General features: G+C 36.4%; 1 protein-coding gene across 2 annotated transcripts in view; it reads left to right on the top strand.

The window, feature by feature from the left end:
• CDYL (chromodomain Y like) overlaps positions 1–15,920 on the top strand; it is a 106,128-nt gene that overhangs the window by 42,614 nt on the left and 47,594 nt on the right. For both annotated transcript variants that reach the window (XM_015619039.2, XM_015619038.2), the window contains exon 2: positions 5,190–5,856. In XM_015619039.2, the coding sequence (XP_015474525.1) occupies positions 5,190–5,856 (667 nt within the window). The remainder of the gene's footprint in view (positions 1–5,189; positions 5,857–15,920) is intronic.

Below are 15,920 nucleotides of genomic sequence, written 5' to 3'. Positions count from 1 at the left end.
CATGTGGCGGCAGGCTTATGTGTACTCTCCCAGGCTCGTGTCAATGGAGCAGCATGGAGCTGCAGTGAAGATGAACTCTTGTATTTATATGATATCCTAGTGTAATTTTTTAATGATGCTATTTGAACTTAAACCATACAATATTGGGGTTTTTACATTCTTTTTGATAAAATTTTGATATTCTAAGTGTAGGTGTTAAGCTGTTTTTTAATTTTCCCTGCTGATGCTAACTGCAGAGTGCAATACTCTGACTTGGCCTTAAGTCATCCTATGGGAAATTATGTACTTTCTAATAAAATGTGTGCATTTAAGATTTTAATGCACATTTTACAGACCTTCAGGTGTGTTTTGACATCCTCATCAAATATCTTTTTGATTAACTCTTTTCCCAAAGCTACTTTAAGCAAAACATGGCATTAAAATGGTTATATGTGGTATGCTGCTATGCATTAGTTGGTTATTTAATGTAGAATGCATTTATTTTATTAACAATAAGAAGTATTTGAATACTGTTTATTGTTGACTTCTGCAAGATTTTAAGAAATGGAAGATACTACCACTTGTAAACATTGCTGATTGCTTATGTGGGAACATTTAAGTCCCATTTGTGTATGATACAGTTTCCAATTCAAGAAAGGGTGACTGTTCACTTGTAGTGCATAGATATGTCATGCAAGACTTGCATTTATTCTAGCTTTCTGTTTCTGACTTGGGGAATATCTCCAGTAGTAGTTTGGCTCAAGGGGAGAAAATCAGTTGAGTGAAGCAGTTGGTGCTGTGACCCCCACCTCTACATATTCTGCTGTGCAGCACTTTTATTTTGGACTAGATTTAGTGGAGCCTCTCAGGATCAAATATCCATGCCACTACATGTATTGAAACTGTACAGAGGTGTTATTTGCTTGGATCTGTGTGCCTCCTTAGGGGTTGAAGCGTGACAGATGCATTGGTACATTTCCAGTTCCAGTTTATATTTCTCCATAAAGAATCCACATCCTGTATACCAGAACTGGTCTGTGAATAAAACCATCCCACAGTAAGCAGGAGTAGTGCAGAGGAGGGAAGGATTTGCTTCCAAATTGCACTACAGCTCTGAACAAAAACAGTGATGTAAACATAGCCTTCAGCTAACAGAACAAGGCCTTCTCCTATAATTTACAGATAACAGATAGAGTATCAAGTCCAATAGATTCTATTCTGTAAACCTTAAATTAATTTAGCCTGACATGAATGTGAAGAGAGAAAGGAACATGATGGGAATGCACAATGGATTTATTATAAACAAGGCAATACTCATTGAATATTTACATACCCACATGTGTTTATTTTGGTCTTTTTGTTTTTTGTTGCCTTCCCACCCCCAACAGATGTACCTTTAGTTTAATTACTTCAAATGATCAAAGTATGATTTTTTAATATATATACATATACAATGACTGAGGGCATGCCTTATATCGAGTTTACAAATGTGCCCAAATTATAATGCTTTAGATTGAAAAAGTTCTTTTGAATTTCATGCTTACTTTCATTGACCTGAATTAAAGAGCTTTCATCAGGGATTTACAATGTATGTCCCTTTCCTGACAATGAGGTTACTGGACCAGTCCAGCCTATAGGTGTTTGTTGTCCTGTGATGAAAGTTGCAGTCCTGTAAGATGTGTCAGAAAATACCGCATACGTGGCTGCTCTCCAAACCAGTTATTTCAGGATGCCTACATTAACTCAGGTATTCTTAATATCTAAACCAGGTCACTTTGACAGAACTACATTAGGGAATAATTACGGAAGAATTGCTGGCAGATGGGGAGGAGCTGTTGTCTCAAACATAGGACAGGGAGGAGGAGTTGCAGTGTTGCCATTTTCACTTGGTGCAGCTGTAGTCAGGCAGCACTTCAGCCTGCAACCATATATTGCTTTTGTTTGTTTGTTGGGAATTTTTTTTGAATGTAAGTTCTGTATAATTTGCTAATAAAAACAATTAAAATCCTCAGAGAGGGAGAGCAAGCATGAACAAATTCTACCACATTCATGGAAGGAAGGGAGATTACCATTTTACATATGGGAAATCTCAGGTATAGTTGTGGTGGGCAGGATTAAAATTTGTTCATTTAAATATTGGATTATACCTCTGAGCAGCTCATTGTTTTTCGCTCAGTTCTTCTGCTGCCTGATTTTTTGAGTGTCATTGATCAGTAATCCCCCAGGTAGGGAAAGTGATAATTTAGCATGCTAAAATAAACTGGGGAATGTTATTTCTTTACCACCCAGATAGTTTGCCTGATAACTTTCTTTCACACCTGTTCTCTTTTTTTATGTTATTATGTCTTTTGTTGTGATTCTTCTACAGCACTTGAAAACTAACCATTAATGGCAAATTCTGCAGTACAGAATCTTTTAATCACTAAAAATAAAGTACTACCCCATGGCACAGGGCATGGGACACTGTAGAAATGGTAGCTGTCACAAAGTACTAGTCAGCATTTCTGGTGTGATTATGGCAAAGGATGTGTCTCACTCCCAGCTTTGGATGAGAAACCCTTATGTAGATGTTATCATCAGCAAAAGTATTGAGGCAGAATCAGTTTTTCAAGTGCTTCTGGGGGAGTCAGACTAACCAAACTGAGTCAATCCAAAAAAAGAAGTCCCTCACTAAAGCTCTGAAGCTGAATGATAAATTGTGTATCACAGGTTAATTGTTGTAATTTTTGTGCTGTAAATAAAACAGAAAATGTATTCAAGAAAAAAATAAACAGTTACAAAAAGAAATCCCTTTAATCAGAAAGAGCAATGTCAAAGTAGGTTTTGTTGCAGGCTTGGACAGTACAGCTAAATATAACAGTTTTCTTTATGCAGTTCTCCTTGCTCCATAAATCATCAAGTTAAGAATGGATTTTTGTGTCTTCTGTTCTAGAGTTCATCTGTTATCTCTGCAAGGTATCTGGTTTTTTGGATGAGAGGGATGGCTTCCTACTTGAAAAGGGCATGTCCTTGATGGGTGGTCTTCCAGTACTAAAAGACAGTGGTAGAACTTGGTGCTCAGTAATTGATGCTGTTCATTACAAAGATTTAGTACTAGAGAATAAAAATACCTTGGTAGTAGTAGAGATCTTTCTCTGAGAATCATGATCTTAAAATCTATTTTAGAAGGTCAAGAGAGGCAGAGAGGATAAGCAAGACTAGCAGTAGCTACTTTTTTGACAAGATAGGAAGTTTGATTCATGAGTTTGTTCTTAGTTTTTAATTTAACATTCCTCACTTAATATTTGAAGGTCTTTTTACTCAGTTTCTACTAAGAAAAGATTGAAGGCATGTTTCTTTGCCATGACTTTCTTCAGCTCTTGGAGTTGCATTTTCTTTTAAGATGTCTTTAAATAGTTTCATGGAAAAATAAGTTTCATATTTCTAGCTGCATGGTTTTTTAATCCCAGTAACTGCTAGAAAGTTAAATAATCAGAGTAAAAATAGTTTTAATGTATTTTAAGATTTTAAATAAAATTTGGACAATTTGTATTGCATGTCTCTATAAAATGCATTGAACTGATTAACAAGGCAAAAGTGGAGCTTGTTTCTACTTGATTCTTATTTTTGTGTTGATTTGGCTGTTTTTTTAAGACCTGTGCAGACAGAGTTAAGCAACATCATGATGACACAGTACAACACCTGCAGGGTATCACATGCAGTTGTAGCATATGTCCTTATATTGCTGCTGAGATTATAATAATAATTATATTATTATAATAATATAATATTATTACTGTAATATAATTATATTGTAATAATTATAATATAATAATAATAATTTAACCTTATTGTTGAAAACCAGAGAGTACATTATGATAGCATGTCATGCAAAATTGAGATGCACTCTTAAGAAAATCTCTTGTCAGCAGTCATGTGATTTGGTAATGAATCATATACCATATGTGTACACTGTTTATATGTGCACCATACATATCTGTATTTTCCTCCAATCCTTAAAAAGTGTTCTTTGACATTCCATTTGGTTAATGCCACTCCAGTAAATGTCACTCTTTCTTCAGAGGTTCTTCTAGGTAGGTGTGGTCTTGGCTTCTATGAATGTGTGCATGGTTTTTGTTCATGAAGGGCTCGGAGTTAAATTAATAAGTAATAGTCCAAAACACCTGCCTCTTTTTTTTTATTTACTTTTTTTTTAATTATCAAAAAGAAGGGAGAGATGAGTAAGAAATCTATATCAGTCCCATAAGTGAAATGAAGTAGGATGGAGGATTTATCAGAAGAGTCAGCCATGGTAGGAAAAATTAAATAAAAAGGGGAAACCCTAAGATTAGCCTTGCACTTTTATCTTTTTCCATAAAAGAATTCCCTTTCCACAGGATTAGCATGATTGGCATAAGTTTTCGTCCAAGGCATGAGCCTCTGTCCCTGCAGCTGCTGCTGTCTGCTGCTGTCTGTCCAGCCTGCTTTACCCCAGTGCCTGAATTCCTCCACCCTATGGGTTCCACATGCAGTTGTAGAATGTGCATACTTAATACTTGTGACATAAATATCACCTCTGTTTGCAGATAAGTGAGGCATAACAATTTGTTCAAATACGTGTATCAAAGGCTCTGGCAAAAACAAATTCTCTGTTTTCACAAGAAGCCTCTAAAAAAAAACAACAAACCGAATTTGCCCCAGTTCCTAAGCTGTTCCATATTGTCCCTGGTAGCTGAAGGTTAGCTCACTGTAAGTAAGAGATTCTCACATATGCCTTATGCTAAGCAAGCATATTATTCAAACAATATCAAATTGATAAGTTTGGTAAGGTAAATACACTGTATTTATACAACATATTTAAACATGACTTCTATATGAGAGAGGGAAATCGTGTCCGCATTTAAGTTGGCGCAAGAGTTTCTCTGAGGCCAGTGCTGACTGTCAATTTTAATATGTCATATTCAGATTCTTGTGTATGCAAAATACTTAGTGAAAAACAATTTTGATATTCTAGAGCAAGTTTTTGAGACAAAAGTAACAATCCAAAGTTAAAAGCGAGGGATTTCCAGTCAGCAGTGAAAGACTGTAATACTATAGAGCTATAGTACAGAATTACAAAACTACAAGACTATTTTGTAATCTGTTTACACTTAATAAGTTATTTACATGTAGGTCATTCTCTTGAGTTGTATATCTGCCCATGCCTAATGCTTATTTTTGCTTTTTAACAGGTAGAGAGAATTGTTGACAAGAGGAAAAACAAGAAAGGAAAAACAGAGTATTTGGTGCGATGGAAAGGATATGACAGTGAAGATGATACCTGGGAGCCAGAACAGCACCTTGTCAATTGTGAGGAATATATACATGAATTTAACAGACGCCACAATGAAAAGCAGAAAGAAACCACATTAACCAGGACAAACAGGACCTCTCCAAATAATGCCAGAAAACAAATTTCTAGATCTACCAATAGTTCTTTTTCAAAGACATCTTCTAAATCTTTAGTTATGACTAAAGAACATGAGTCAAAAAATAGTCAGCTTTTTTCTGCCACACAGAAGTTCCGGAAAAACAATTCACCATCGCTTTCTGGACGTAAAAATATGGACCTTTCAAAATCAGGTATTAAAATCCTAGTGCCCAAAAGTCCAATTAAGAGCCGGACAACAGTTGATGGCTTCCAGAATGAAAGCCCAGATAAAATGGACCATATAGAGCAGGATCAAGACGACTCTGTAGCACCAGAAGTAGCAGCAGAAAAACCTGTGGGAGCTTTGTTAGGACCTGGTGCAGAGCGTGCTAGGATGGGGAGCCGACCAAGGATACATCCATTAGTGCCACAATTGCCAGTGCCAGTAACAGCCACAATGGCATCAGCATTAACAATAAATGGAAAAGGTAAGTGTATGAGTTGTCAGTTTGGTGATTTTTCATTTGACTGGGGTTATTTTGCTGTTGAGATGCAGAGAAATTACCCACTCTGTTTCAGCCATGCTAAATCAAGTCTGGAGAACTTCACTTTATATTACATAATTATATAACTACAAAGCCATTTCAAATTTTACCAGCTTTTGGTTTCCTTGAAGAGATTCATTGGTATTTGTGTTTTCAGAATCACCATAAGATACATCTGTGTTTGCCTTGACATTGTGTGGTACACATATTTAGTGTACCATTTCCAGATATTACATCATTGCTTTAAGTTTATTTAAATAGGTCAAATTTGGTATGAATGTTAGAAACATTAATGATGGGAAGAGATGAATGGTGTGAGAAGGAATTCTTCATAACAGTTTATATATCTATTTTGTTACAAATACTGCCTGGAGAAAAAACCTCTGAGAGTGATGTTGCTTAAAAAGCAAAGTTAATAAGCTTTGTGATTCTTTGAAAATTTGAGCCAGTTGTGGAAATACATATGCCTTCTGCCTGGATTGAAATTTGTTTTTATTGTATTTTATCAATATTTTGTTGTTTATACCTCATTTGTTGTTGAGCACTTATTTAGGAGTGATGTCTGGCTTGCTGGCTCTTCCCAGTAGAGCACAGTTAGTTCTATTTCTGCTGTAAAATTTGTGACACTGATGTAATCCAAACTGCTCTTCTAGGAGGGAGCTGTTTATCCCCCATCCAGCTAAGACGCTTGTTTCAGATTTCTTGGTCTTTATTTTTGTGCCCCAAAGCTTTGTTTTTCCCTGACAGACTCAGTTGTGTGGTCACAAGTGTTCTCGAGTAAGCGTGCTTTTGAGGCTAAATTTCCAAGTTTAAATTTTGAAGTAAAGACTTCGTCCTCAAATAAAACGCAGCAGGTCAAATGTGCAGGTGTGCTGCTATTGATTACAGCTTGCTGGAAAAACTGTCTGGAATTTTTCAAGGACTGGGCCTGCCAAAAAACACACTTGGAGACACTGTATAGGGGAAAAAAGCACTAAAAGACTTTGGGAGAGCTTGTGTTGGGTACCCCACTGTTGCTTGCATTACAATTTTCCAAAAGAACAGCTGCAGCTGGAGAGGTTGAGAAGCGGTGGACAAGGAAGGAATGTGTTCCTTGAGCTGCGGTGTCAGGTCATGGACCAACCCATTTTGCTGCAGATGAACTAGGTAACCATGGCAATGCACACAGGGATGCAAGGAATATCTCTTGCTTTGCATGGGCTAAAGAAGGAATGCAAATCTTAGAGGATGTAAATAAAGCTGAGGGGGAAGATGAAAGAGATGCCAGCATGAGAGTTCTCTTAGTAGGTGAGGTAAAGGTGTGTGTTTTCACATGGGGTGGTTTTATGATAATTAATAGGCATTTTGGACTGTGGTGGGGTTCCTAGTGAAGTGATTGATAAGTTCTGCCCTTGGCATCCTGTTTTCTGGCCTCATGGCATCCAGGAAAAATACCTGGGACACAAAGGACCTTTTTGGATAGATCAGATTAAATCATTCCCACCAACCTCTCACTTAGGTAACAGTGGTATGCAGAAAGGCCTGCAGAGGAAAGGGAGTGGCGCAGAAGGTGATAGGTGAGATACATGTCTGTTTCACTGCTGTGTGAAAATTTCCTCAACTGCCACCACCTCCTTCAGCTCTTCCTAGGCATTTGCCTGGGCAACTAAGAAGGAAAGCTATTGACTGGCTCTAGGGATGATGGCAATACAGGAGTTTTCTCACACGTGTTCACAGGATCCTAAGGTGTAGATCAAAAAAGGAGAGCCAAGGAGATAGTCACAATACATAGTTGATGAAACATACACAATATGTTCCACCTTCTGTCTGCTGCTGGAGGCATATCAGTGCATTAACTGAGGCTTTCCCTGTCCGCCCTGATACACCACTGCCAATCCCCAAGCTGAGCTGCGCAATTTGCTGGGAAATGGATGCTAAATATTCATATTTATTGGGGTTTTATTTTGTTCACCTGCAACACTTTTGGGGGTAACCTTCCAATCGTGCAATATTTCTGTGATTATAAAACTTGGAAAAAAAGTTGCAAAAGAAAAATGCTTTGCACTTTTATCTGACATGTCTCTCTTCCTAACTTTTCAGGATTTCTTTGATGTATCTTCCTCATGGAAGCCCAGGCTGCAACTCAGCCATTATGCGTGGTCTTGAGTGGATTGATTTATTTAGGGGAGAAGCAAAGAGAGACAGCCTTATCTTCTAGAGCTCTCCTGGCCTTGGAGCTTCCTGAGCTGACACATTTGCTGTCTTTTCACTCCTTGAAGATTCATGCTTCTCCTTCTCATTAAAAGTGTAGTAAATAGGTACTTCCCTCCCCGTTATGGGGCTGCTGCAGTTCAGGATTCTGTTTTGCTCCTTACTCAGGACATTCCTTCAGTCTTAAATGGACACCTCATCACATTTTCAGCATGACCTCAAGAATCATATATCATGAGGAGTATTCATTGCACAGAAATGCATCTTCCTGTGCACCAGATCTGACATGTTAATAATCCAGATGATAGATCTGGCATTTGGAGCACTCTTTCCAAACTTCCTACCTCCTCTGCATATACCTTCTGTTAATTTTAAGAATTTCTACTACCACTTGGAGGATGCTGTCAGGAAGACAAAAGCATGTTTTGAAAAATACCTTCTTGCTTGAGCTGGTTTAGGAATTTTTTATCAAGATGTTTTTGTTGGTAAACTGAATTAGTCAAAACAGAAGTCACTAGTTGTAAAGCATAATTTTGAAAGATTCTAGAAAAATACATATTACACTTCAAAAGAATTTTAGACAGCTTTTAAAATTAAAACTGAATTACATTTTTTAAAGTTATATTGGAAAAATAATTCAAAGTTTTGACATGAAAACAGTGATTCCTGATTTTGAGTACACTGCTATGACTGTTTTGAATAGTTTCAACTCAGGTTGATCTTTAAGTCCTACCTCAGGATGGTGAAACTCCTCAGTGTTTAGTCTGTTATTTGTTTGCTTTCCTCAGCCTTGATTTTGCCTTTTTTTTTTTTGTTTGTTTCATTTATAAGAGAAGGGCATACCAAAAATCTGAGAAACATATATACATATGAAAATGCCATGACAGCAATTACTAGGAAATATTAATGTTATTATAGCATCCAATCCTGCTTTTCCTGAGACAGACTTAAGTGATGCAGTTTATGTTCCAAAATCTTAGTCTCAGAAAAGGCAGTCAGCAAATATCTGTATAACTATCCAGGGGTTCTGGGGAATAAAATAACAGTAAAGTTTACTCTGGGTGTTGGTGGTCTCAGCCCACTGAAATCAAGCCCCTATCAAAAAGAATGTGTTGTTGTGTTGAATGTTCATCTCTTAAAGGCTGGCCCTGAAAACTGAGTCAATTGTGTAATATATATACAAGGCTAAGATTTAGGTTGATGTATGGAAGAAGTGAGGACAGATCACTGAATTGAATATTGCTGTGGTTCTGGTATTTTGAAATATGTGGTGATTATCAGCTGTTTACTAAAAGTTAATAAAAGCAATCCTGAAATGGATGAACAAAATAGAAAGACACCACCAAATAAATGAAATGTTGTGAGAAAGATGTTAGTGGCACCTACAGGTAAGGCATATTACTCAAAACTAGGCAAGACAAAAAGGGGCTTTGTGTCTAAAACCAGGTTCTGATACCTTAAAAGTTTCTGAAAGTTTCCTTCATCAAAGTGGAATTAAAAAGTAGCTTTGAAATCTTATTGCACATGGTTTCAGTGTAGTATGGTGATAATAAACAGGTAAGTTTTGTTTAATAGAGTGCACAAGAAGAGAGGCTGTAAAGGGAATCTGATCTGTCAGTCATACAGGGCTAGAGAGTTGTCTTGAAATTTTAGAAAGGACCATAAGCCAGGGGAATGCCATTTCTTGGCAAATTCTAGTATTTTTTATTTTGGTTAACCCTATAGTTGCTACAGTTTTTATTCATGCTAGTAACATCCAACATGTGGATATAATTGCAAATAAATGCCAAGAGAGGGGAAATTTTGTGCAGAAAGGCATGCAAAGCTCAAAGTCTAAAATAAGGAAGATAAGCACATGTAGCTGCATATATTGTCAAAACTAGAATGAGGCAGGCTGGTGCTGGTGTATAGGAAGAGAAGAAATACAAGAAATGCAGTGAATTACATCACTTGTTAGTCAGACAAGCACCACCAGTGTGCACGGTGGCATTAGCATCTCCCTCCTTGCACGTATTAGTTCAGATGAACAACTTGTAGGAGCAGCAGGCTGACAATACAAAGATGCTTGCAGTGTAGCACCCTAGAAGGAACAAGGGTGTCTGCTGATTTTTTAGTTGGATAATGGTGCTGTTTTTATCTCAACACAATGGTATTGTTAGCAAAAGAAAAGCAGGCATCAGGAAAAAAAAAAAGAAAAAGAAAAAAAAAAAGACTGAACTTAAGTTTTGTTTGTTACCTGTTCTCTCCTTTCCCCAGAGCAGTTTATGGGATTAAAACACAGATTTTGAAAAATGAAAATCCACTCAAACACCAGAGGAAAATAGTGTCTGTTTGGTTAAGTGTCTGATAGCTTTAGTCTTGAAAGGAATTAAGCAAGCATGGAAGGGATTATGGAGGCCACTGGTACTGAGGAGAAACATCCGTTCTCAATGCAATACCGATCCTAGCCGAAAGGAGTTCAGTCCCTCCCTGTTCTTTATGGTGAGGGAAGCTCACACACTTCCCTCCCAAATTCTCCCAGTTACTTTTTCACCTCTGCCTGTGTGTGCCTGGGTGTTGTGCTCTGCATGAAGAATGGTGTGCTGTCACCAGCATAACCAGCCAAGTTCAAGAGTCCCATGGGAAGAGCACAGCAGCTGACAGAGCTGTGAACCACAAAATTGTCCAGATGGACCAGAAGGCATGCATATAAACTGTCTGAAAAAGCAGAATTAAGAGAAGGGTTGAAGAGTTTGTTGCTGTGAATTTAGAGTACAACAAAAGAAATTTTGGATGATGTGTTACAGAGTTTTTTTATTTCTTTTTAGCATCCTGAAAAGATAGAAGCAGCTTTGAACCCTCCTTTTGTTAGTTGGGAGATTTTTTTGGTTAAGTAGTAAAATGTGATTTTTAAAAAAAAGCCTTAAGAGAAGAACTTCCTTTTTCAGTGTGTTTTGTACGTTGCACTTGGATGGTGGCTTGATCTCTTCTGAGTGATCTGGAAAGTGATTTGGAAAGGAACCAAATATTAGTGCAAATAAAAGCCTATGAAATGGGTTAAAGTCCTTTGCAAAACCCTCAACTTGTAAAATTACTGGTTAGACTTCTTTTTCAAATGCAGAGGTGTATAATTTTATATCTTTGGTTGTGTGTCCAGTTAGCAAATCAGTAAAGAGTAAAGCAGTTTTCATTTAATCAAGCTTAAAGACACCTTTGAGTTGTTTTGTTTTTTTCTCCAGAAGCTGAATTTTGTTTAGATTTTATTTTTTAAGAATTCACATTATTATATCCCTTATACATTATATTGCAACATTTTAACCTAACATCAATTTTTCCTTCTGTCTTGAAAAGTCACGTTCTTCAGCATCTTTACTCTTAACTAAAAATAATGTGAATTGTTGCTAATTTCTTGTTTGCCTATGTTTTGTGGCTTAGTATAAATGTAAAAATTTTAAGCAGTGTAGTAGAATGCATGGTCTATGTCATGTGGAGCATTGATCTGTTATTGTTCTGGCTTTTTGTCTTCCTCTGCCCTATTGCTTCTGCAGTTTATAGTGCACATTATTGTTGCTTTACATGGAACTCCAGGGTTGAGAACTCGCTGTGAAAATCTCTTGTCTTTAGAACCGTATTGGTTTATGTCAACAGATTATCGTAATAATAGTAATCAGGATCTAAGTGCAGAGTTTGCTTTCATTTTAAGGCTTTATTCCTGAGAAACATAAGGCATAAGTGACTGGTTTCTTTCCTTTTCTGCCTTCTGCCATTCTCCAGTACTCAAAATGTAAATGTCTCCATTTGGATGGAGCATCCATCACTAGTTGGATGATACATTGGTGTAGACTTTTAATGCAGCTGAGCTAGTGTGAAATGTAGTTACTTTAAAAAGAGTGATCCTTTTCCTTTCCCCAATCACAGGTATGTGGGATATATTTATAGATATGATTAATTTTATTTATTTATATATATATATATATATATAATATATATAGCCTAACCAACTGTTCCTTTAAGGGCAGGCTTATTTTTATCAGCCATATGGAAGTGACAGTAAGGTAAAGGACATGACCTTGGGAAAGGAGATGGACATATACATTTTCCCTTTCTTAATTCTGTCCCTGAAAAACGTTTAAAGGAAATTCTGAGTCAATCATATTTAAAAAAACAAAAAGAAAAGGGTAAGAAATTTCCTAATTAATTCTGTTTACATATAAGAACCTCAGCCTAAGTTGCTAGAAAAAATCCTGTGTTGTTCTCACTGAAATTTGTATTACAGCTGTAGCCCACTGGTGAACAAAAAGCTCATGGTTGTGCAGTTCCTCTGATGTTAAATCACTTTACATGAGCTTGAGGATCTGGAGTCCAAGTCTCTCTTGACTGAGTGCTGAGATAGGGTCAGTAATGATCTGCCATTACATTCTCCTACAGCACATGTGCCAACGTGAGACAAAAGTAAATTCTGAGGACAGGTTAGTCACACCTGCTGTGCCAAACCTTAGGAAAGACGAAGCACAATGAAGCAGAGCCTCAGTTTACGAGGCACCCTTTCAACCTACTTTACATACATCTGCACAGGGAAAGTGTGTTGAAGATCAGACTGAATGATAGAACAAAAATGTTGAGCTAGATACTTTTCTAGCCAAGATTGTCAAAATTGTAGAACTTCAGAGCAGCTTTTGAATTGTGAAGCGCATTCTGAAAAACTCATGTGATGCCTTTTGCAGTTTTGCCTGGTAGAGTAACTAGCCACTTTTTTTGTCTCTTACTGTTTCAATTTTTGAAAATTTTCATCTCCCATCTCTGTTAAAGTTGTGAAGTGGATGGAATGCATGTTTGCTAAGTCACCTGTCATTACGAATCTGTGTTCTCTTGAAAAGATGATTAATCTTAATAGTTTGATGCAAAAATCCATTAAAAAACTCAACTAAAACAAGTGTAATGTGGTTTATGGAAGACTTGCCTAGATCACATTGTCTATGTAAAATAAAGTCAACCAAACATCCTCACAGAGAGGATGTCTCACTCTTACAGGTGGGATAAAATATCAATAAAATAAGGCAAAACTCTGAAATTATTTGTTTACACCAATGCTTGCGAAAGAGAGAAAATTTTTAGATTTAAGAAGATGCAAAACTAAGATTGAAAATGAAATTTTTTTTAAGGCCAGCTGTTGGGATAACACCTGGATACATTCTTGAATGTTATGGTGTTCATAAAAGTACCTTTTATTTCTATATTTACATACATATATGTATATATATATATATATATTATATTGCCCTGGAATAACTCTACTTCATACCCAGCCAGAGAAATTTCAGTATTCAAGGAAACGTAACCATGATCTGGGACTGCTGCTGTGAGTTACTGATAGTAATACAATGAAGTACTGTTATTTAAAAGAAAATAAATGCAGAAGCTGTATGTTTGTAATACTGTATGCTTTTTTTCCAACAAAAATATCTACATTATCTGCTCTACATACCATTTATATTGTAAACTTACTTAAGAACACACACTGAAATACATTAGGTCACAAATCATCAAACAGTTAATTCTTCTTTAGTAACTCTTTTCTTAATTTTGCAATCTCAGAATGCATAAAAAGGCTTTTCTCTTTTGTCTTTTTGGCTTTAGTAAGTAAGTGTAATTTAAAATGCTTTAAAGTTTATTATGTTTTAGATGCCTTTAAGAAACAAAGGCAAATCATAAACATGGGCACTTTGAACTATAATATTCTAAATTTAAGTGCATCTGAAAACTGGGAAGTCCTAAAATTTAATGTGGGAGAAGAGGAGAAGAAACAGCATCATACTATTGTATTAAGAGTTCTTTAAGCATCTTATTGAAATATGAATAAAGAAATACAGACTGTCATCTACTTTCTTTGACAATATTCCTTGAAAGAGGCAACCAAAGAAAGTAAGAAGTTGTGCTTCAAAAGACTGCTCTGGAACTGACTGGAAAGAAGGAAAACAGTAGGCTTAGTGGTTCATTGTAGTTGTATCACAAAGTCAGCAGTGGGATCTGTGCTTACTTATAGTTAGGGGTCACTTTTTAAAAAAAGCGTTGTAGTGAGCAGCAAAGGTACAAAACTTAGAGAAATACTTTATTGCTTAAGGTACAAGAAAACATAAATTTCAGAGGGATATACCTAAAGCATGAGGCAGGAAGGTAACTTGAACTGATCATTTTTCTTGCTAGATCCTAAAGAAAATTTTTAGTCTGGGGTGCAGATAGGAATGCTTGAACACTGCTAAGGGCAACTTCAAGAAGACTTGGCCTAATATCGGACTAAAGAAGCTCTCAAAGTTTCTGTGTTTGTCACACACATTTGTCATTACTCTTAGTCACACCTGGTGTGTAGTGAACCTGTAGATAACACATTGGCTGGCACAACGTCTTCCGTGTCTTAGCACTGCTGTCCTTTGGATTTCAGCTTGAGTTCCTGTGTTGTTGGAAAGATGGGCTAGAATGAGAGGGAACAGGGTAAGTGGATTACAAGGTCCATATGAGAGGTGTCTCAGTGTATTCCAGTGCATAGACAGTTGGGGAATCTAGGCCAAGCCATTGATGAAAGCTGGTACAACAGGAACAAAGAGGATATTAAGTAATTTGTTAAAAAATCCTGTATCTAAACAAATTTGTTTATTTGGAGAATAAACAAATTATAGACATGATGGAATAATGACTGATGTAGTTGGAAATTTCTATTCTGGAATTGAATAAGACAAGGAGACTTCTAGAAAAATCAAAGGGGGTATCAAATTCAGAAGAGAAAGATTTAGTTATAGCTTTAGTTTTAGCTTTCTTTTAGTCCTGAGACCTACTTGCTAAAATATGTTTTGAGTCCAAGAGAGGGAGGTAATGGCCATTTAAAAAAAAAACCCAGGCATTTATGAGAATAGTAGGAATATACCATATTTTTTGGCCTGGTATAGTTTCACAAAGAATGTAAATTCTCTTTCCCCAGAAATAAGGAAGTGTTTTATATCTGAAAATTGTAATTCAGTCATTTTTATATGTTTTTCTGCATCGTTAGCCAGTATTATTTGCGGAATTACTATCTTAAATATTATTCATAGAATTAGCTTTTTACTGTGCAGAGTTCAGAGACTCTAATCGTTGCTCTGTTAGAGCATCAGGATCGGCACTGGAAAAGCAGTGAGAAGGTGGAGCTATGGTCAGTTTCCTGCTGAGATCCTTATGTGAAGCACCCTTCCTTTACAAAGCTTGCTTATAGAAATATATAAAACAATCATTTTAGAAAAAAAAAAGTTTCAAAGTTTAGATGCTTTAGGAAAAGAACACTGATTGTTACTTGTCCTCTTTTGGTTTGGTATAGTCAGCTCAAAGCCCTGTCCAGTGTAAACAAAGTTTTTGTGTTGTATTCCTCCCTCATCCATTGGTTTTCTGGATGGATTTCAAATTCAAATCCAAACTTCTGAGAAATACAGGAATGAGTTGAAAGCAACAGTAAATGCAAAACTTATTTTACCAGACATAACACTTTATTGAAAGAGTTAATTTAAAAACAATTTTCAGCAAACAGAATATCCTGTCAGGGCTTCTCTCAAAGTTGCTAAGTGTGTGAAGTTTTATATGCAGCAGTGCAGGGTAACGCCCTTTACCACGGAATTCAAAGATAGTGGGTTTTTTCTTACATTAGTACAAGCAGGCAAATTCAATATGGTAATAATGGGTATTTCAAACAACTTACTATGTGGTTTGTGATTTTCTGTTTCAGTTTCTGCATTCTTTAGAGAATAATGTATTTATACCTTCGATGCATGGGTAGGCAATTAGCTTTAAAACCTGTTTTAAAAATTTAAAACTTT

Source organism: Parus major, chromosome 2 (genome assembly GCF_001522545.3).
Source record: "Parus major isolate Abel chromosome 2, Parus_major1.1, whole genome shotgun sequence".
Classification (NCBI taxonomy): Eukaryota; Metazoa; Chordata; class Aves; order Passeriformes; family Paridae; genus Parus; species Parus major.
The sequence above is the reverse complement of the archived record's forward strand: the minus strand, read 5'-3'. Positions and strand labels throughout refer to the sequence as shown.